Source organism: Trichechus manatus, unplaced genomic scaffold, assembly GCF_000243295.1.
Source record: "Trichechus manatus latirostris isolate Lorelei unplaced genomic scaffold, TriManLat1.0 scaffold00051, whole genome shotgun sequence".
NCBI lineage: Eukaryota > Metazoa > Chordata > Mammalia > Sirenia > Trichechidae > Trichechus > Trichechus manatus.
In genome coordinates, this window is record NW_004443987.1 from 985,006 (window position 1) to 1,006,527 (window position 21,522).

At 43.1% G+C, this 21,522-nt stretch overlaps 1 protein-coding gene across 1 annotated transcript in view; it reads left to right on the top strand.

Moving 5' to 3' along the window:
• The first annotated feature begins 13,511 nt into the window (after positions 1-13,511).
• XKRX (XK related X-linked) overlaps positions 13,512-21,522 on the top strand; it is a 13,581-nt gene continuing 5,570 nt past the window's right edge. The window contains exons 1-2 of the mRNA XM_004377535.3: positions 13,512-14,452; positions 18,313-18,581. Of these exons, the coding sequence (XP_004377592.1) occupies positions 14,118-14,452; positions 18,313-18,581 (604 nt within the window). The 5' untranslated portion in view covers positions 13,512-14,117. The remainder of the gene's footprint in view (positions 14,453-18,312; positions 18,582-21,522) is intronic.

Here is a 21,522-nt window from a genome sequence, read left to right on the forward strand (position 1 = left end):
CTTCTGTATCTTTGCTGAGTTTCTTCTTAGTTGTTCTGTCCTTTACTGAGAGTGGTGTTTTGACGTCTCCTACTATTATTGTGGAACTGTCAGTATCTCTTTTCAGTGTTGTTAGAGTATGTTTTATGTATTTTGGAGCCCTGTCATTGGGTGCATAGACGTTTCTTATGGTTGTGTCTTCATGATGGATCATCCCCTTAATCATTATATAGTGTTCCTCTTTGTCTTTTATGGTGGATTTTGTTTCAAAGTCTGTTGTATCTGAGATTAGTATTGCCACTCCTGCTCGTTTTTGGTAGTTGTTTGCTTGATATTGTTTTTCTATCCTTCGATTTTTAATAAATTTACATCTTTGTTTCTAAGGTGTGTCTCTTGTAGACGGCGTATTGATGGATCCTCTTTTTTATCCATTCTGTCACTCTCCATCTCTTTATGGCTGCATTTAGGCCATTTTCATTCAGTGTAATTATTGATAAGTGTGAGTCTGTTGCTGTCATTTTGTAGTGCTTTTTTTTTTTGTCGTGCTGACGTTTTTTTGTTCCTCTTACTCTCCTTTGCTGAATTCCTTTTGTTTGTGGATTTTTTTTCATGTCTTTTGTTTTTTTAGGTTTTGTTTTACTGAGACTTTATGTTTTCCCTCTTTATTTTGATGAGTAGGGTTATTAACTTTCTTTGTGGTTACCTTGAAATTTACCCTTATTTTCCTAAGTTTGAAGCAGTCTGTTATTACTTGGTATCACTTTGTCTTCCTCTTCATTAGAAGGTTCTACACCTACACCGTTTATTCCCTCTTTTATTGCTCTGATGTTGTTGTCATTTACAGATTAACTTCTCTGATTCCTTGTTGTATTTCTTTTGGTTTTGGATAGTCCTTGAAAGTTCATTTTCTAGATTGGTTATCTGGCTGGTAGAATCCTGTGTCCTAGATTCAGCCTGTGAGCTGAAGTTGTTTGTTCTCAGGTTGAAGGACTCCCTTTAATAATTCTTGTAAGTTTGGTTTGGTTTCTACATATTCCCTTAATTTCTGTTTATCTGGAAATGCCCTAATTTCACCATCGTATTTGAACGAGAGTTTTGTAGGATATATTATTCTTGGCTGGCAGTTTTTTTCTTTCAAGGTTTTGTATATGCCATCCCATTGCCTTCTTGCCTGCATGGTTTCTGTCAAATAATCTGAGCTTAGTCTTATTGTTTCTCCTCTGTATATGAGTTTTTGTTTTTCTTGAGCTACTCTAAGGATTCTTTGTTTGTCTTTGGTTTTGGCAAGTGTGATTATGATATGCCTTAGTGGTTTTCTCTTGGGGTCTATTCTATATGGGGTTTGTTGAGATTCTTGGATCACCAGCTTTTCATCTTTCATGATATTCTGGAAGTTTTCTGTCAGCAGTTCTTTGGTGATCCTCTCTGTGTTTTCTGTTTTCTCCCTCTGTTCTGGAACTCCGATCACTCGAAAATTTTTGCTTTTGATCTTATCCCACATAATTCTCAGGTCCTCTTCATTTTTCTTTGTTCTTTTTTCTGATTTTTCCTCAGAGTTGTATCCAAGTGTTTGTCTTCCATTTTGCTGATCCTGTCTTCCACCGTTTCAAACCTGCACCTCAGCCCTTCTGTGACACCGTTCATTTCTGAAATCTTGTTGTTTATCATTTGGATTTCTAATTGTTGTGTTTGTATGATTTTCTAGTTGTGAAGTTATCTGGACATTTTGTTCCTTTATTATTTTCCTGAATTCTTCCATTTTTTGGTCTGTATTTTCCATGAATTTGTGTGCCTTTTCCATGCATTTGTCTATTTTTTCCTCATTTTTGTCTGCTATTTGCTTTAGATCTTGGATAGTTCTTTATATTAGAGATTTGAATTCCCTTTCAGGTAGTTCTAGTGCCTTTTCTTCTACTGGTATGTCATCTGGTGTTTTATTTTGGGCACCTACTGGAACCATCCTCTTCTGTTTTTGTAAATGTTTTGATATTGTGTGCTGTCTTCAGGGCATTCGGTAGTTATTTTCCTCATTTATTAATTATAGATTGGTTTGTTTCATCTTGCTTTTTTGTTTTATTTGATTTTGTCTGAGCAGGCGGTCTGCGTGTTCTTTATTGTTTGCTCGTCTGTGGGCCCGATCCTTTTCACCTCCTTCTGCATTTGGCAGGGTCAGTCAGGTATGGTACAGCAGGGCAGGTCTAGCTGAAGAGGAGTTGCTGGGATGGGTTTGTGGCACGTACTAGGGCCAACAGGGCGGGCCAGGAATCAGTGCAGGGCAGGTTCCAGTAGGCCATGCCTTTGCTGCTTGGGGGTGTTATATTCAGTGCACGGTGCAGGTAGGCAGGATGGAGGGGAGAGATTGTGATGTGTGGAGCTAAGATGGGTATGGGAAAGAGGAGAGAGAGAAGAGAGGAACAGGAGCCAAAAACGTACAAACAAAAAAGAGTGCTAACAGCAGTCCAGGGACAAGGACTAGAAGGCAGGAAGGGACAGGAAAGCTGGTGATAGGGAACCCAAGGTTGAGAAGGGACAGTGTTGACATGTCATGGGCTTGTTAACCATTGTCATAGGGCAATAAGTGTACTAACTGTTTAATGAGAAACTACTTGTTCTGCAAACCTTCCTCTAAGGTACAAAAACAAAATAATTATCTATGTGAGATCAAACTGACAACAGCAACTCAAAAGGTTTGATGGGAAGCCTAGGGGACAGTGAGTTGAAGATAATGGTGACGGAATAACTTGGAAAAGGATAGTGAGACTAGCAGCACAACTGGAAGAATGTAATCGATGTCACTGAATTGTACATGTAGGAAGTTTCAAAATGGTGTAACTTTGGCTATGTATATTTTCACCAAAAAAAGGTCCTCAAGGTCGAGAAGGGAGAGTGTTGACATGTCGTGGGGTTGTTAACCAGTGTCATAAAACAATATGTGTACTGACTGTTTAATGAGAAACTATTTTTTTCTGTAAACCTTCATCTAAAGTACAATTTAAAAAATTTAAGAAAAAAAGAGTGCTAAGGGAGCTAGCCATTGGAGTGGAGAGATGATAGACTGAGAAATGGAGAACAACAAAAAGGTGAAGAAGAAAAAAGAAAGAAAAAAATGAATTAATAAAAATTAGAAAGAAAAAAGAAAAGAAAAGCTCCCAGAGATCCCACCGGTGCAGTTGTGAGGTCTGGGGAAGTTGCTCCCAGGCCGTGAAGTACAGCCTAGCAAAAGGGATAGAGGTATTACTCAGTGCCAGGTATTCAGGAGACACAAAGAGAAGGTAGGTATAGAGAGACAAGAAACTGAGTAATGAAGAATAACAAAAAGGGAAAAAGAGAGAAAAGAAAACAAATAAAGGAACAAGAAAACCCACCAGTAAAACAGAAAAAAAAGCAAGAAAAAGAAATGCCCTTGGGGATCCCTCTGCGTGTCAGCGCAAAGTGAGGGGGTAGGTTCCAAGCCGCACAGTACTGCCCAGCTAGAATAGGCTCCCAATTTGAGAAAAGAAAGAGAAAACAAAGAAACAATTCAAAACAAAGAAACAAACAAAAGCCCCGGGATCCCCCCAGTGCGGCAGCACGGGCCAGGGAGCAGCCTCTCAGGAAGAAGCAAAGATAGCGCACTGAGCGAGGTATTTGAGAGAAAGGAGGGGAAGGTGATGAGAGCTATGGAAGAAATCAAAAGAAGCAGAAAAAAGCAACACCGGCAGCCAACAAATGGCACTCAGGGAGCCAACCAGTGCAGGCAGGTGGAATCCAAGCAGCACTGGTGTGAAGCCTGTGCTTCCTAGCTAAGAGACTGTGGCCGCAGGAAGCAGAGGAGGCCGAGTGAGGGTGAAGAAGGGTGGAGGATGGGAAAGCGTATATTGCTGGTTACTGGTTGTTCTGTCTCCTGCTGGAAGCTCCGTGAAGCTGCATTCCCATACCCCCGTTCACCGATCTCTGATGGGAGTCCAAGATGTTGGATGCATGCTGCATTAGCTGATAGGGGACCTCTGCATGTATCTCTCCTCACTTTCTGTTCTCTGTCAGTTTTTTATTCCATTTGGTGCTTGGCTGAGTTCTTTATGTCTTCATTTGATGCTTAGGGTTTCAGGATTGACGTTTTCTCTGTTTGGCTTAGTTTTTCGGATCTTTGCTGTGGAGGGACGGCGTGGTGCTTCTGTCTATAGCACCATGTTGCCCGGAAGTCAATCCTTTGTAGCTTTTGATTTAAAGTGAGAGATGTGCGACTCTTCCTTTCACTTGAACACTTGGAGGCCATTGTAGGTTATTAATTGGCCTAATTTCAATATTGTCATGTTCCCGGGAATAGGGAGGCCTGAGGAGAGGGAGAGAGACGGGAATGGCTGGTCAATGGAGCAGTCAGAACACACACAACATTTATTAAGTTTGCTGTCTTATACGGGCACAGTTTGTGGCACCCCAAAACAATTACATAGTAACGTCAAAGTTCACTGATCACAGATCACCATGACAGATATAATAATAATGAAAAAGTTTGAAATATTGCAAGAATTTCCAAAAAGTGACACAGAGACACGAAGTGAGCACATATTGTTGGAAAAATGTCGCCAATAGACTTGCTTGACTTAGAGTTGCCACGACACTCAATTTGTAAAAAACGTAGTATCTGCGAAGTGCAATAAAGCGAAGCACAATAAAATGAGGCATGCCTGTGTGTGTGTGTGTGTGTGCGCGTGTGTATCTTGATTAGGTCAGTTTGGTCAGTGGCCTGTTCAAGTTGCTTGATGGCTATAAGATTACTAAGGTCCCTGGGTAATGCAAATGGTTTGTGCTCATCTACCAACCTAAAGGTTGGTGGTTAGAACCTACCCAGTGATTTCACGAAAGGCCTGGTGATTTGGTTCCATAAAGATTACAGCCAAGAAAATCCTATGGAATTCAGTTCTAGTCTGTAACACATGGGGTTGCGATGAGTTGGAATTGATTCAGATGGCAACAGGCTTTTTTAAATTTTTTTTTTCATGTGTGGAATCAAACATTCTAGATGACTACTGCCATGCATAAATATGAGGTCACAGGATGATAGAGCTAGAAGGAATCTTAGAGATCCCCCCCCCCAAAAAAAAAAACAAAGAAACCCATTGCTGTCGAGTCGAGATCTCAGAGAGGGCCAAAATCACACAGAGATTTAGAGACAGTTCCAGGACTAAAACCTACGGTTTTTTACTCCAGTCCATAACATAGCCCTTTTTACTATACCACACTGTTGACTGTTAGAGAGATTTGGCAGGGCCTGGATTTCAGTCCCAGCAAGCAGGACCGTGAACTTACTATTCTGTCTTTACCTGATCTCTCTTTTCATGGTCTGATCTTTGCCAACTTAATTTATCCTACTTTCCCTGCTGCTCTGACCTCTCCCATTAGTAATAACTATGTTTTTTTTTCTTTAATTAGAGCTGAAGTCCTTGACTGTTTGGGGACCCTTTAGTAGCAAAGCCAAGTAGGAGAGGCAGAGGCCCAGGGGAGGTGATCTCGTAATGGCACAAGATTTATGATTTTACCCATTCCTTTTTACTCTTAGCTCATCCATTGAGTCATCATGCAGTCTATGGGGAGTCACTTTTCTCCTCTTGACACTGCTGGAATATCTCCCTCCCTTGGTCATAATGTTGAGCACCTCAGTGTCCAACAAGTGCTTAATGTGCCCAATAAGAAAGAATATGAAAGAATGTGCAGATAGTTTAATTCTTACCGAATTGTACTAGGGAGCAAACTAGAGGTGATAGTCTTGTGTGCAAACTGAGGTGATTAAGGGCTTTGGTGTGAGGAACAGACCCTCCTGTGGAATGATTCTTAAATCTATCTTAACACTGGCCCAGACCACAGAGAGGTCAACTGCTTTAAATATTTATGAAATGCACACTACAATAATGGACAAAACTGTTCTAGAAACAGATTGTAGAGCTATCCCTAGGACAGTTTTTCTCAAAGTATGTGATCCTCTGAGCACCTGCATTGCTTGAAGGGTGGGGCCCTGGAGTTTGCAAGTAGTACCCATCAAGTGATCCTTATATGAACTTAACTATTAGAACTACTGCCTAAGGAATGATAAATTGGAGAGATGGTCATGAGCCTTTCAATTTGAAGTGGTCAATAAAATCAGTGACAAGAGCTAACAATTCCAGGTACCATACAGTTACTTGATTTGAGAAGACATCCAAAACTGTGTTAGGTGCCTCCTATATGCTCCTATAGACCCTGTGCTTCTTCTATCATAACCCTTATCTTGCTGTATTGTAACTGTTTTTGTCCTTGCCATGTATAGTCCAGAGGGTTCTTAGTTGTGAGCAACAGGAATTGATTGGTTAATTCCAGCCAAAACTGAATGTATTGAAAGCATATTGGATAGTTTACATTATCACTAGTTGGGCTGGAGAACCGGGCTCAGGGCTACACAGTCAACATCACTGCTGCCACTGTTACTCCAGTGCCATTGCTACCACCATCAGTGTGTTAGCTCAGGTCCTCTGAGAAGCAGATACCAAGATGCAATTAGACATGCAGGAGATTTACTAAGAAAAATTTATTTTCTGTGAGAAAATAGGGAACGAACCAGAGGAGGCTGGGAGAGCTGTCAGACTTCAATGTAAGTCTGACCCCGTGTGGATGAGAGAGGGAAAGAAGAAGTTTGAGTAGGAAGAGTCTTAGACTAAATTGCAGTTCTAATAAAGTTCTGCCAGGCCAATGGGGAGTCCTGGAGCCAAAGTCACCCATCAGAATAGTCCTGTCTCTCCCAGGAATGGACCTGACTTGGTATACTTGCTGTGTTTAGTCATTGGCCAGGAGCACTGTGGCTGTAGAGCAAAGCAGCAAACATTGGGGGTGGATTCAGAGCACAGCAGCTGGGACGAAGGTCAGTTACACTCCCCATATCTGGATAACTGAGAGAACATTCTCCTGCCTATCTCAATTGGGGAAGATTTTCTACTTTGGGTCACTGCTCCCAATTCAAGGTCCTGGATGGGTCATTGGATTGAGTGAGCCTGTCTTACGTATCTAGTGCTGCTATAACAGAAATACCACACGTGGATGGCTTTAACAAACAAAATTTATTTTCTCACAGTTTAGGAGGCTAGAAGTCTGAATTCAGGGTGCCTGCTCTAGAGGAAGGCTTTCTCTCTGTTGGCACTGGAGGAGGGTCCTTGTCTCTTCAGCTTCTGCTCCTGGTCCATCTTCATGTGATTTGGCATCTCTCTTCCCCCATCTCTGCTTCTCTTGCTTGTTTTATCTCTTTTATATCTCAAAAGAGATTGACTCAAGAACACCCTACACTAATCCTGTCTCATTAACATAACAAAGACAGCCCATTCCAAAATGGGATTATAACCAAAGGCATAGAGGTTAGGATTTATAACACATATTTTTTAGGGACACAATTCAATCCATAACTGAACCTAAGTCATAGATGCCTGTTTCCTTACTGCAAGGGGGGCCCACCTCGTACTAAGATTCTTAAGCCTTTCCCCCAAAGTGGAAGGAGTTCAGATGCGGACAGTAACACTCCAGAAAAGGATAAATGTCCACTACACTGTGTGAACTCCTTGAGAGCAGACATCTTTGTCTTGCTCATTGCTATTACAAATATTTACAAATAAATGTTTATTGAAATAATTGAATGAATATGGCCAGTTGGTGTTCAAATGACCTTATACACACACACATAAAATCAGTTTGGCCTTCAGGGAAATATAAATCAAAACCACAAAGAGATCCCACTTCCCACTCACTAAACCAGTTACTGTGGAGTTGACTCTGACTCATGATGTTCCCATGTGTGTCAAGAGTAGAACTGTGTTCCATAGGGTTTTCAATGGCTGATTTTTCAAAAGTAGTTCACCAGGCCTTTCTTCCAAGGCACCTCTGAGTGGACTCAAACCTCCAACGTTTCAGTTAGCAGCCAAGTGTATTAACTGTTTTCACCACCCAGGGACTCCAGAGTTATCATCATATGATGTACCAATTCCACTCCTAGGTATATGCCCAAGAGAATTGAAAACATATTCCTGCAAAAATTTGTACACTAATTTCATTGCAGCATTATTCATATAGCCAAAAAGTGGAAACAACTCAGATGTCCATCAGCTGATGAATGGTGCGGTGCAATGGATCACTTTTGTGTGGCCTTTCTGGCCATGGTCTTGTAACTCCCACCAAATGATTGGGTGAGACTGCAAATAAGGTAATTGTGGCCCACCCAGGGGATTGGTCAGTTTTACCATCCCATTAGGCTTAAAAGCCAATTCCAGAGCAGAGAGAAGATCTTACCATCACCAAGGAAGAAGGACCGAGAGCAGAGTGCATCCTCTGGACCAGGGATCCCTGCGCCAAGAGGCTTCTGGAACCTGGAGACAGAGAGAGAGGAAGAGAGAGCTGTAACACTGAAGATGGTGAGAAGCGGTGGCAGAGAAGTGCTGGCAGGAGAGACCAGCAAGAGACGGTGCAGTGGGCTTCCCAGCCCACGGAGTGAGAAAGCTGAGTGCCTTTTGGCAGGAGTCTTGTTGGCAGAGTAGGTTGCCTCTGGAGCTAGGTTTGCCGACCCATGGAGCTAGAGCTGAGCACCTTTGGGCCAAGGCTTACTGGTGGATTGGGAGGCCCTGGGCACTTATTGGCAGAGCTAAAAGAGCTTTGTGACACTTCCCTGAGCAGGGCAGAGGCCGAGGGGCCAGAGAGAGACGTGCCTGCGGGCACGGCTGTGAAGAGGTTGTCCTGATGGAAGAACTGTATCCGGAGAGTTCCTAAACCTGAATTGTAACCTTACTTCCCTAATAAACCTCATTATTTTGAGTATTGTCTGTGAGTTCGGTGTGGCCGTTGCAATGAATTATCGGACCCAGCAGGGAATTAGAGAATGCTGTGGGAGGGACAGTTGGTGTCAGAATTGGTAAAGATGGCAGAGAAAGGAGGCATGTCTGACCTCTGCCTCATAGGAATCAGCCTTATGCTGTTGATCTTGATTCTCCTACCCCCTCATGAAGTTAGAGGAGGTCAGATGCCACCACCCCCAAGCCATTTTTACAAATGGATAAACAAAATGTGGCATATCTGTGCAATGGAATTTTATTCAGTCATAAAAAGGAATGAAGTACTGATACAAGCTACAACATGGATGACCCTTGAAAACGTGCTCAGTGAAAGAAGCCAGACACAAAAGTTCACATAGTCTATGACTCCATTTATGTGAAATGTCTAGGATAGATAAATCCATGGAGACAGCAGATTGGTGATTGCCTAGCGCTGGGGGCAGGAGAATGAGGGGGAGTGACTACTAATGGGTATGGGGTTTCTTTTTGGGATGATGACAGTGTTCTGGAACTAGATAGTGGTGATGGCTGCAAAACTCTGTGAATGTACTAAAAACCACCAAATTGTATACTTTAAAAGGATGGATTGTATGGTATGTGGATTATAGCTCAATAAAGCTGTTGATTTTAAAAATAAATAATATGCATGCCATCCTCCTCCCCTGTACCTCTCCTTCTCCAGGCAGTATAAGTTGAACTAGATCTTGCCTAGCAACAGCCATCATCCCCAAATTCTATGCTGCATTTTTGTGATAGCACTTCCTTCCCTTCAAGGCTAATTTAGATGTTCATCAGATTTCTTGAAGAAAACTGCTAAGGGTGAGGGCTGGAGGGAACTCACTGGGTTGTATTTTGACTCCAGGCAAGATCCTACCTATGGTTGATACTGATGAGGGAGTGGCTCAAACCAGAACAGCAAAGTCTTTGTCCTCAGGGAGTTTACGGTGAAAAGAGAAATAAAGCCCAGAGGATATGTGACTGATTTTGCCTTGGATATCTTTGAAGGATTCTAACAGCCCAAGAGGTCCCTAGGTGATACAAACATTTTGGGCTTAACTGCTAACATAAAGGTTGGCGGTTCAAACCTACCCTACGGTACCATGGAAGCAAGGCTTAGCGATCTGCTTCCATTAAGCTTACAGCCAAGAAAACACTATGGAGCAGTTCTAGTCTGTCACATGGGGTGACCATGAGTTGGAATTGACTCAATGGCAACTAACAATAACAGCCCAAACTGAGCATTCTATAGAAGAAGGAAGCCATCCTTCCATCCTAGCTCTGATTCTCTGAGCCTTGTCTATCATTTCCCACCGACCAGTGTTCTTTGACTGGTCTATCAGCTACTTGGTGCACATCTTCTCTTTCCTTCTTCACGTCTTCCCTTGTGGATGTCAGCCACCTCTTACAAATCAGCTCCTGGGAGGCTGATGAGCAGTCTTCCTCAGGCGGCAGTGATTTTGAAGGCTCAAACCTATCCCTGACCCATACATGGTTCAGAGGGCTTCTGAATGCTGATAAAGATGTGGAGAGCTTTTAGACCAAATGGCTTTTAGATCTGTTCTTTGTTCCTTCTGTGTTAGGGTTGGAGGTAGGGTGGGTGAGAGGTCAGATCTTGGGTCTCCCTTTCTTGTAGAACTCTTGTGCTCCCCAGAAAGGTAAGTTGACCCTTGAATAACACTACCTAGCATTCAGGGGGCACCCTAGGGGTATCACTTCAGATGACTAGTCCTTCAGGGATCAGTGCTCTTAATGGGCAAGGGTTTCCCAGGGCCTCAGTGGTCTCATGACTGCCAACATTTCCAGCATCTCTAGTCCTAAGAGGAAAGAGCTGAAGCCTAGAGATTACCTGAGAGAGGAAAGAGTGCTGGACAGAACCAGGGCAAATTCTCAGCTTCTCCCAGCAGGACAAAGGAACAGGGAAATAAGAGACCAGAGGATTTAGTGACCCAAAGCGCCAGAGAGTCCCAGGGCTGAAAAAGGAGAAGCTGGTGATTAAGGGGGATCAGATGGCAGGAAATTTACAGCTCCATACCAGCCATGGGGGGGTCCAAAAAAATATAACAGCAGGGGCTCTGCCCTCAAGGAGCTTATGATAATTTAATTGAGGAATAAAAGTTAATACACTTGAAACAATTTTGTAGTTTGGAGCTAAATTGTATCAACAACAAAATGCAGTAGGAACTCTGAGAAGGGACAGATCATGTGGACTGGCATCCTCTGTTAGCTGAATGAGACAGTGCGTGACCCAAAGGACTTTATGCCTCAGCTATACCAGCTATACTTTTTAGAGATGAGTGTGTCTGAGTCTTGCATAGTTTCACGGAGGAAGTATAGGGGAGGAAGCTTCATCTTCATCACCATTAACAATAAACATTATTTGATCATCCCTCCCTCACAGAGAGGGCAAACACAGAAAGAGCTAAAGGACCAGTACAAGAGAGCATGTGCCAGTAGCACAAAGACAGAGAAAAGTGTGGGTTGGGGAGGTGAGAGAAGGCTTCTTGGAAATGGTAGTACTTGAGCTGCCTCTTGGAGAAAGGTTAAAAAAAAATAGTTGTCGTCAAGTCCACCCCAACTCATGGCAACCCCATGTGAGTTAGAGAAGAACCGTGCTCTATAGGGTTTTCATTGGCTGGTTTTTTGGAAGCAGATTGTCAGGCCTTTCTTCCAAGGTGCTACTGGGTAGACTTGAACCTCCAACCTTTTCACCACCCAGGGACTCCAAAGGAAGTTGAAGGTTTGCATTAATGGGGAAAAGGGTGAAGGGGGCTGTAAACGACATCAACAAGACATAGAGGTGGGAGTAAGCAAGGAAAATATGGTAGGTGAGAAAACCTGCCGGACCGGAGGAAAGGGTGTGTGTGTGGTAGGGTAGCGTAGGCGATAAAGTTGGAGAAAGAAGTAGTGTGGTGTCAGATTAGAGAGGGCCTTTGATGGCAGACAGAAGGAGTTGTTTTGGAATAAAATAGGTATTGTAGATTTGTGTATTTGGGGAATAAGGAGGGCATGGGGAAGCAGGAGGAAAAGCTTAGAAAACTGCTGGGATTCTACATTCTTCCTAGGTTGACACTCCCATATTAGGGTGACCAACCATCCCGGTTTGCCTGGGACATGGGGGGATGAGTTTGTAAGCCTACCTGAGATCCACCTTGAGAACATGTTCCTAAAGCAGCCCCAAGAGGTTCTGCATCGAATACTGGTGTTAGAGAGCCTGGTCCCAGTTGGAAGGCCCAAATCAATCAACACTTTGTGCAGTGTTCTCAGATCGATAGTCTTGACCTCCCTCATGAAACTGAACAGAAGAAGGACCAGCCTTCTAGTCCAGCTGCTAACACAGGCCCAGACCAAGATGGGGAATCAGCTTCAGAAGGCAACAACGTTTAGATACTGAATCTGTTCTGGAATCAGCCCTGGGGAAAGGAGAAAGCAGGTGCAGGAAAGTTAACAAACAACACAGTAACAACACGAAGGCTTTCTTCAGGCCAACCCTCTTCCCCTGGCCCTCATTTTGGTGGCTGCTACTTGACCACTCCTCGCATAGATTTTTTACAGACTTCCTGCAGCAAAAGGCAGTTGGCACAGGCTCTGCTACATTTATATTATTACCAGAAGGCAGATGTTTTCTCTTTTTCTCTGGGGTTTAGAATTATGCAAATGAAGGCAGGCAAACAAAAGCTCAGTGAGCTGGGGGAGGGTTGCTCTTCAGAATCCAGGCGATTTTCACATCTCTTTAAGACACCCCTCTCAGTTTTTACTAACAGCCCTCTTGGCTCGTGGCCGGTCTGTAGGATTTGGCACCTCTTCAGAACCTTTCAGCCAGAGACCTGTAAGTTCATTCTAAAGCCCTTATCCTGGCCTCACTTTGCAATTGAATTCAAGGCATATAATATGAGCTTTGGTATCCGTGGGCTGACCTTGAATCTTGACACGTACAGACACACACACACACCCCTCCATTCTGTCGCCCCTTTTCTGTGCACAATCTTGCCTCGAAAGGAAACTCTACGGCCCGCTTGTCTCCCAGCCAACCCCGCCCCCCAGACATATTATCTGGAGGGCAGTAGGACCTAGGGAGCTTCAACCATGTGGCCAAGGCAGACACACCTGCCTAACCGCGTGGGTTGAACCAGTGTGGGAGCCAGCCAGTTAGCAAGTTAGGGAGGGTGGGGTAGGAGTGGGAGGCTGCTGCTCTTGCGGAACAGGAGTGTTGAGGCTCCCTTCAGGGTCAGGGGGTCGTGATGAGAAGTGCCTCTGAGGAGTGGCCCAAGCCCCTTTTTGTCGCGCCTCTCCACTCGGAGCATCCTTCGGTTGGCCACCCTGGAAAGCTCAGAATAGTTTTGTTTGGCCCCAGCTGTCCCTGCCATCTCGCCCGCCTCTGCCATCCTGGTGCCTTAGTTTCTGCTGTGGCCTCTCTTGGCTGGAACTGCGGGCCAAGCAGGACCCCGGCAGCAGACGGTGCTCAAGAGTTTGGGGTCATTTGCCCGGCCGGGTTGAGCGCTCCGCACGTTGTAACTCTCACTGACAAAGTTTCTGTGTGAAGGAGCAGCCTTGCCTAGATCCTGGAGCGCTCGAGCACTTTGCCTCTCCCTCTCTTCGAAGACTGCGCTTGGGGACGCGGCTCTGGCACTGCTCCTACCCCTGGCCCGGCTGCTCGGGGGCGGGGCTTGGGGAACCAGAGCAGCCTTCCGGAGAGCCCTCAACTCCGCTTGGATCCTGAGCGAGCGCCAGAGAGCAGGCAAGCAGGCGAGCGAATAGCCACAGCCTAGCTATAGCTAGGGTCCTTCGGCTCTGAACTGAATCCTCAAAAGGGACGCTAATCCTGCGCCCTCTCTTCTGCCCTGGCTCTGTTCTCGGCTAACTTGAGACTGCACACTGGTCAGGACTCCTCGCAAGGAGGTGCTGAGCGTTGGTGCCCCCACAGAGTGGTCACCCACCTGCTGTGGGGGGCTGCCGGGCGGGGGAGCTGTTTCCATGACTCTTTTCCGCGTATCTGGAGTTGAACTCCGGACTGAGGGCTGGGATGCTTGCTTTTGCCTTGTCCAAGTTTCACAGCACGTATGTTGACGATTGGAATCCTGGGCCAATCAAGAGTCAAGCTCAAAGTGGTACTCCAGGGCTCTCGATTCTAGACTCCAACAGGTCTAATTTGAGACTAGAAGAGAGGGGCCTCCTGCTCCGACTAGTCGATCTCCATTCCAGAACTGGACTTGACCGAGCCCTCCTCACTGATACTTGGACTGCAGCGGCTACAGAGTGCTCTTGAGTGGAGGGGTGTGTGTGTGCTCTGAAGACCAGACCCCAACACTCAAAACCTCGAGGATGGACAGAGTTTATGAAATTGCCGAGGAGCCAAATGTGGATCAGGTTTCACCTCTGGGGGAAGATGTCATCCGTGGGACGAACCCCCGCTTTACTTTCCCGTTTGGCATCCTCTTCTCCACCTTTCTGTACTGCGGGGAGGCTGCATCCGCCTTGTATATGGTTAGAATTTATAGAAAGAATAATGAAACCTACTGGATGGCATACACCTTTTCCTTCTTTATGTTTTCATCCATTATGGTACAGTTGACTCTCATTTTTGTCCACAGAGATCTGGCTAAAGATAAGCCTCTGTCATTGTTTATGCATCTAATCCTCTTGGGACCTGTTATGAGGTGAGCAGTTTTTAATCTCTTCCTGTACCCCTAGAATTGTGCAGAGAAAAATGAAGCTAATATTTATGAGACTAATATCCTGTGCTTCTGATTTAATCAATTCTCCTATTCCCTCCCACTCTTGGCTTTCCTGCCTACCATCCAAAAAATCTTATCTGAAATCCCAAATGCCACCATGATGAACATGTGGCCTGTATCTGTATTCCAAAACTATGTGTGATACCATCGATAATACTTCATTAGACAGTGTTTGCTATCTAGATTTAGGTTGTGAAAACTGGTATGGGAATGACTTAGTCACGCTGTGCACACAGGCCATAGCTTCAGAGTGTGTTATTTTGACCCTGCCCTTTAGGTACTCTGTAAATTGGATGAAAATTCCTTCCTGTCTCTATCCCATCCCACATTCAGTTTCTTTACCCTGAGCTTCTTGCTCTGGTGCTGCTGCCATTTTCATGTTTTTCAGAGTTATTTGACATCTAGAAAGTATTTTAAGCCAGCTGTGGTAATCTGGTGCCCCAGTCTGTTGTAGTTCATTTTTCTCTGTCAGTTCAGCAGTCTCCTGTTTATCCCTGTGAATCTTTCTTCAATAAAAGTACACCATTAAGGGGCAAAGGAAAATGGTCCATCCCTCCATCCTCCATCCAGATACATGTAATACGGATACATATAATAGTATCAAGTCTTTCCATTCAGATTGACTTGAAGGGACTAGAATGTGCTTTATCGTAGGGAGATAGACATCTGTGTCAGCAGTCTCATTTGGATGCTTTAGAGTTTTCAAAGTAGGGAGATGTTGCAAAACTTATGAGGTCAGGAGGGAGGAATGGACCAAGTATGTCTTGATTGAAAGAGAGGCAGAAACCTGCAATCAGCTGAGGAATATGGGTGAGAGTGTTGATGTTGTAATTGTGATGGGAAGAGATTTCATCCTTAAAGAACTACAGTTTGTGAAATGGATTAAGGATGGAATCCCCCTTTAAAAGATTATCAATATATTTTTAAACAGGGAGGAATTTATTAGGTTTCATCAGAGAAAATATAGATAACAATGGAAACAGTGGCCAGGAATTCAGGAGATGTAGATTCTAGCTATCCCTCTGTCATTAACTAGTTGCGTGACCTTGGTGAAATTTCTTAAGATGCCTGGGCCTTAGTTCCCACATCTGTAAAATAAATGGGTTGGGCTAGATCATGGGCCTCAAACTCAAGTGCTTGCAGGGGCCAAGCAGGTATCATAAATGAGAGAAGCAGACCAAGTGTAAGGAAAACAGTAACTTCATGTGTGACGATAAATGAAAACTACAGTAAGTCTCAGTGTTAGAGAAATGGCGGGGAATAGTGAGTACTGTGGAATCTGGAGATTTGTCTAAAGGAGGCAGCTGCCCTATAGCTCCAGCCCAACGCTTCCATTTTGGAATTTGGGCCCAGTATTGCCAGATCCCCCAACTTTTCAGGAGAAGCCCCTAAAACAGACTTTTATATGTGATGCCCTGATTGTACATTTTGGCACCTGATTAATTAAAACAAACACTGTATGGGCCAAACCACATTTGTGGGGCAGTTGTGACTCACCTGGCCTATATGCAACATTTGGGTTAGTTGATCTAAAGGTCCTTTCCAGTTCCAAATCTTTGAAGTTAAGCTGTAAAAGGAAGACCTCATTTTGAACTTGGAACTAAGAAATTTAGAGGTGTCACTAGAGGAGCAAGACGCTTAACAAACCATTCCTCTCTCCCTTTTCAAATGCAATACACTGAGTTCCATGATCAAGCGTTCTCAAGATGCAAAATTCAGCAAAGACTGACCTCCCCAGCCGCAGTTTTGACTTCCCTTGTTTGCTTTGTGGCCTCTCAAGCGGTCTTTAATTTGGGCTTTCTGAATGGAGTGTTGAGTGCTGTATTTCATTTTTGTGATTCAGCTTCCACTAAAAAATTATTGGGAGGCATTTATCACCTCAGTCAGCTAACCTCACAACAGGGAGAAAAATCATTAAAAACTGATACATTAAACCCTTGATAGGCTTATTTTCAAGGCCAGTGGTTTTGTAGGTAGGTAGGAACTTGATGAATGCTATCGGACACATGAAGGTGTTTGGAGTTTCTGGCTCCTTTATATGAAACGTGAACATATTTCTGAAAATGAAAATTTAATGTACTGAAACTTATAAGCAAGGCAGACACCTTTACATAAACCAGTAAATGTTGTTGGGTGCCTTCAAGTCGATTCTGATTCATAGTGACCCCACGTGACAGAGTAGAACTGCCCCATAGGGTTTTCTAGGCTGCAATCTTTACGAAAGCAGATCACCAGGTCTTTCTCCCACAGAGCTACCGGGTGGGTTCAAACCACAGACCTCTTGGTTAGCAGCTGGACACTTAACCATTGTGCCACCAGGGCTCCTTAATTCAGTAAATAGCCTTAAGAATAGAAGCATAAACAGAAGTGTTCATACCACTGCCTCCCCCAATATTTTATTCAGCAACAGCATTGATGGGCTTAGGTTAAAATATAAAATTATTTGTTGAAAATGCACTTGTGCATTTTCCCTGAATAGGAAGAGAGTGTCCATTTTTCCACTCTGTTCTCTCCTTCCATCTTTTGCTCTCCCAGGTTTTACAGTTTGGCCCTAGAAAGTGCAAGTTTCAAACAGCATGCTTCAGAGTGGTACACATGCACCATTCTCAGATGGATCCAATGGATATTGGTAGCCAGCATGTGTTCAAACCCTTCTCACTGGGAGACAAAGCCTAGAGAGCACATAAATCTATGAGCCTGTTTTTGGCTTATTTTTCTGTTATATCGCATCGCCGTTATTATCATCCTCGCCTCCCTGTATTCTTCTCACACTTTCATTCGCTCAGCAAATATTTATCAAATACCCACTATGCGATAAGGGCTGTGAGCAAGATAAACACAACCCCTGCCCTCAGTCTACCAGGGAAGATGTCTTAATTTTCACCACAAGTGTTATTACTTGTCATGAGAAATGATCCACAGTTTCCATTCATTTCAGAGTGAGTGGGGGAAGTGGTAACTCAGGTGTTCCAAAATAAGATGTTCTCGTTGCTTCTCTTCTATTCACCATGTTAGAACTGCTAAAGACTTCTGATTTGTGTGGGGGAGATGGGAGGGGTACAGCAGGAAATGTGTTTTTTTCACATTTCAAGGATGGTAGGCTCTCATAAGGATGTTGTCCTCTTTGTAAAGAAAGAATCAAGTTTAAAAGGCTGTAGTCCCCAAACAGGCGAAGAGGCATAAAAAGCCACCTTTAGAGAGACCTTTTGAGATTCCCTAGATATGTAGTACATTTGGTTCTGGGTTGTCAAGTCATTAAGTACCCTTGCTGCTAAATGGCTTTTCTGTGGATATGTGAGGTTTTTTCCTACCCCTCTCCCCCTACACTGGAGACTTTTTGGCTGAGACAATTATAGTTGTGGGCTCTGTCTTGAAAAAGCAGAAGTTGAAAAATCTCAATTCTGGATATGAATGCTTTGAATAAGAAACACTTCACCTCAGGACCTGAGGTGTTACAAAAACCAGGGCATTTCGGTACCTTCATCATTGTCTCTCAACACAGAACACAGTATGTACTTAATAGCTTTTTCTTCAAGGCACTTCGTATCACAGTCCTGAAAGAAGTACTTCTGAAATGGTGTTCTAGTGGACCAAAATAGGATTTAGACTCAAGTAACGTGTAGAAGGCACTACCAACCCTTTGATTCATGAGAAATGTGCAGGACAGGAGAGTAGGAATGGCAAAAAGTAGCACAACTTTCCGGAGTTATTTTTTCCCCTCACTACAGTCTCCCTTCCCAAGACAGCTTCAGTTAAGTTCCCATGATGCTTTACTTCTGCAGATGTTTGGAGGCCATGATTAAGTACCTCACACTGTGGAAGAAAGAGGGGCAAGAGGAGCCCTATGTCAGCCTCACCCGAAAGAAGATGCTAATAAATGGCGAGGAGGTGCTGATAGAATGGGAGGTGGGCCATTCCATCCGGACCCTGGCTATGCACCGCAATGCCTACAAACGTATGTCACAGATCCAAGCCTTCCTGGGCTCAGTGCCCCAGCTGACCTATCAGCTCTATGTGACCCTGATCTCTGCGGAGGTCCCCCTGGGTAGAGGTGAGTGGGGTCAAGTGAGGGGAGGGCTGCACTAAAATCAAGGGTCTTAGAAGTCTAGACTGGAGCTCTTCAATACACTGGCCACTAGCTTTATATGGCTATTTAAATTAAAATTTACAATTCACTTCCTCAGTCACACTAACCACATTTCAAGTGCTGAATAGCTACATGTGGCTAGTGGCTACTGTATTGGACAGTGCAAATATAGAACATTTTCACCACCACAGAAAGTTCTATTGGACAGTGCTGGGAGATAGCTACAGAACTTTGGCGAGTCAGACATTTCAAGCCTGCCAGGTTTCTTAAGCTGGGGTAAGAAAGACTAAAAATGCCACAGAAACTTTCTGTGGGCCCAGAGGAAGCTAGTATTACCAACAGTCAGTAGGCTGTTTTCCCTTGCCCAGAGTGTTTAGATTACGCTGAGTTAGAGTTTTTTGTTTGTTTGTTTAGGGATTGGAAGTCTTTACGTAAGAGATTGCCAAATATTACTGATCATCAGAATCATGTGATAAGCTTCTTTGAAAACTTAAATTCCCTCCACAGACCTCAGTCAATCCCAGGGTGTAGGGAGGCCAGGAATCTGATTTTTTTTAAGTACCCCAGTTGATTCTGATCAGTCACATTTGGGAACCGCTGATTTAATCACTTCTCCTAGAAGAAAGGCCTGGCAATCTATTTCCGAAAGATCAGCCATTAAAAATCCTATTGAGCACAGCTCTCCTCTGACACACATGGGGTCACAATGAGTCGGAATTGACTCAAAGGCAAAAGACTCAATGGTTTTTTTTCCCCCCAACTCCATGGGAGCGGGGAGAAAAGGGGTGTGAAACGAATATTGATGAGAGTCAGGCCTGGTCCCCTTTCTGACCTTCTCTGTGATCCTTGGAGGAAGTTACCAAAGCATTCCCTGCCTTAATTTCCCACTTGTAAAAAAGGAATCCTGAGATGAATAAGACTTCTAGCTCAGGATGAAATGTGAGTCAGTGTTTTCAAAGTGGAGATAAAGTGCTGTTAATGAGTTTTAGCAGCATAAGATTAGCTGCATCTGCTTGGGCTGCAGCTGGTACAAATGTGGGTACAGCTTTGGACCCTTTCTTTATTAGGTGTTGACCCTGCTTGGTAAGACCTCATACCTCAAATAAATATAAGGAGGAAATTTGCCCTTTTTTCTCGACTAAGAATTGTTCAGGAAATTCTATTGCTCTTGAAGATTTTCACATACCTAGAAATGATGGTGGTTTTCCTCCTGAGAATTTTGAGGGTCATCAAATCACCTAGTTAAAATATGTATACATCACAAAAGTAACACATGCACAAACTGATTGACCTGCAGGAAACTGTATATGCACAGAAAATATCTAGAAAGATATGCAAGAATCTATTTACCTCTGAGGATAGGAATGAGAAATCAGCAGACTTTTACTTTTTATTTTATATCCTTCTGTATGGTTTGAAATTTCTACCATGCATGGATTCAGTATATACACATTCAGTGTATATCCTTCCAGACTTCTTTTTACTATGTAAATATAAACATACCCATATATATGTGTATGTATTTTTGCCCCCCAAAATGGACTGTATTAAACATTCTATTCAGCAACATGTCTTTTTCAAATGTCTGACAGTATATCTTTCTTCAATGGTTATTTATATATTTATATAAAAAAACCCATTGCCATTGAGTCGATTCTGACTCATAGTGACCCTGTGGGACAGGGTTTCCAAGGAGCGGCTGGTGGATTCAAACTGCCGACCTTTTGGTTAGCAGCCGAGCTCTTAACCACTGTGCCAGCATATAGAATATATAATAATAATAAATATATATAATATGTATTTTCCTTATATGAATTGGATTATTCTTAGTTCCCTAATTCTCTATTGGTAGGATTAACGTTTGTTTCTAATTTTTCACACACAAAGAGTTTATTTCTAATTACAAACTGTGCTACAGTGAACATCTTTTAAATATCTGTGTACTTGAATGAGACTTTGTAGGATAAATTAGTAAAATTGCTGAGTTGCAGGATATGCATATTTTGAATTTTGATAGATACTGCCAAATAACTTTCCCAAAAGGTTTTGTGAATCTATACTCCCGCCAACAGCGTGTGAATGCGCCTGTTTTCCCGTATCTTAAACTAAATATTATTTAGTTGTGTAATTGTAAAATAACTGGTTGTTTTAATTTGTTCTCTTTAATTATGAGTGAAGCTGAGCATCTTTTCATGTTTGGGCATTGTGTGGGTCCTGTGAATTGCTTCTTTATGTATTTTACTCACTTTTTTCCAGTGGGTTGTTTGTCTTCTTATTAATTTGTAGGAACTATTTACTTATTTTGGACGTTAATCCTTTCTCTGCTGTGGATGAGTGTGTATGTATACATTTGTATTATGTTTGTGTGTATGTATATATTTATACAGATGCACACACACACACATACATAGCATACACATATATTTTAAATGTGTGTATACATGGAGCCCTGGTGGTGAAGTGGTTAAGAGCTTGGCTGCTAACCAAAAGGTCGGCAGTTTGAATCCACCAGCTGCTCCTGGGAAACCCTATGGAGCAGTTCTGCTCTGTCTTATAGGGTCACTATGAGTTGAAATCGACTTGACGGCAATGGGTTTGTTTTTTGTTTTTTGTATACATGTTATACATGTGACATATGACACACTTGTACAACGCACCATACATAATATTCTTTATTTATAGTATCTTCTAAAATTCTGAAGTATTAAATTTTTATGTAGTCATATCCTTTATTGCTTTTAGGTCTTGTGCCTTTCTTACAAAGGCCTTTCACAACTCGTAACTTTTTTTTTTTATTGATATAATTAAATGAAGTTTACATTTCAAGTTAGTCTCCCATACAGAATTTTTTTTTAACATACATTGTTATGAGACCCCAACTGCTCACCCCATTCTGCAACAGCAC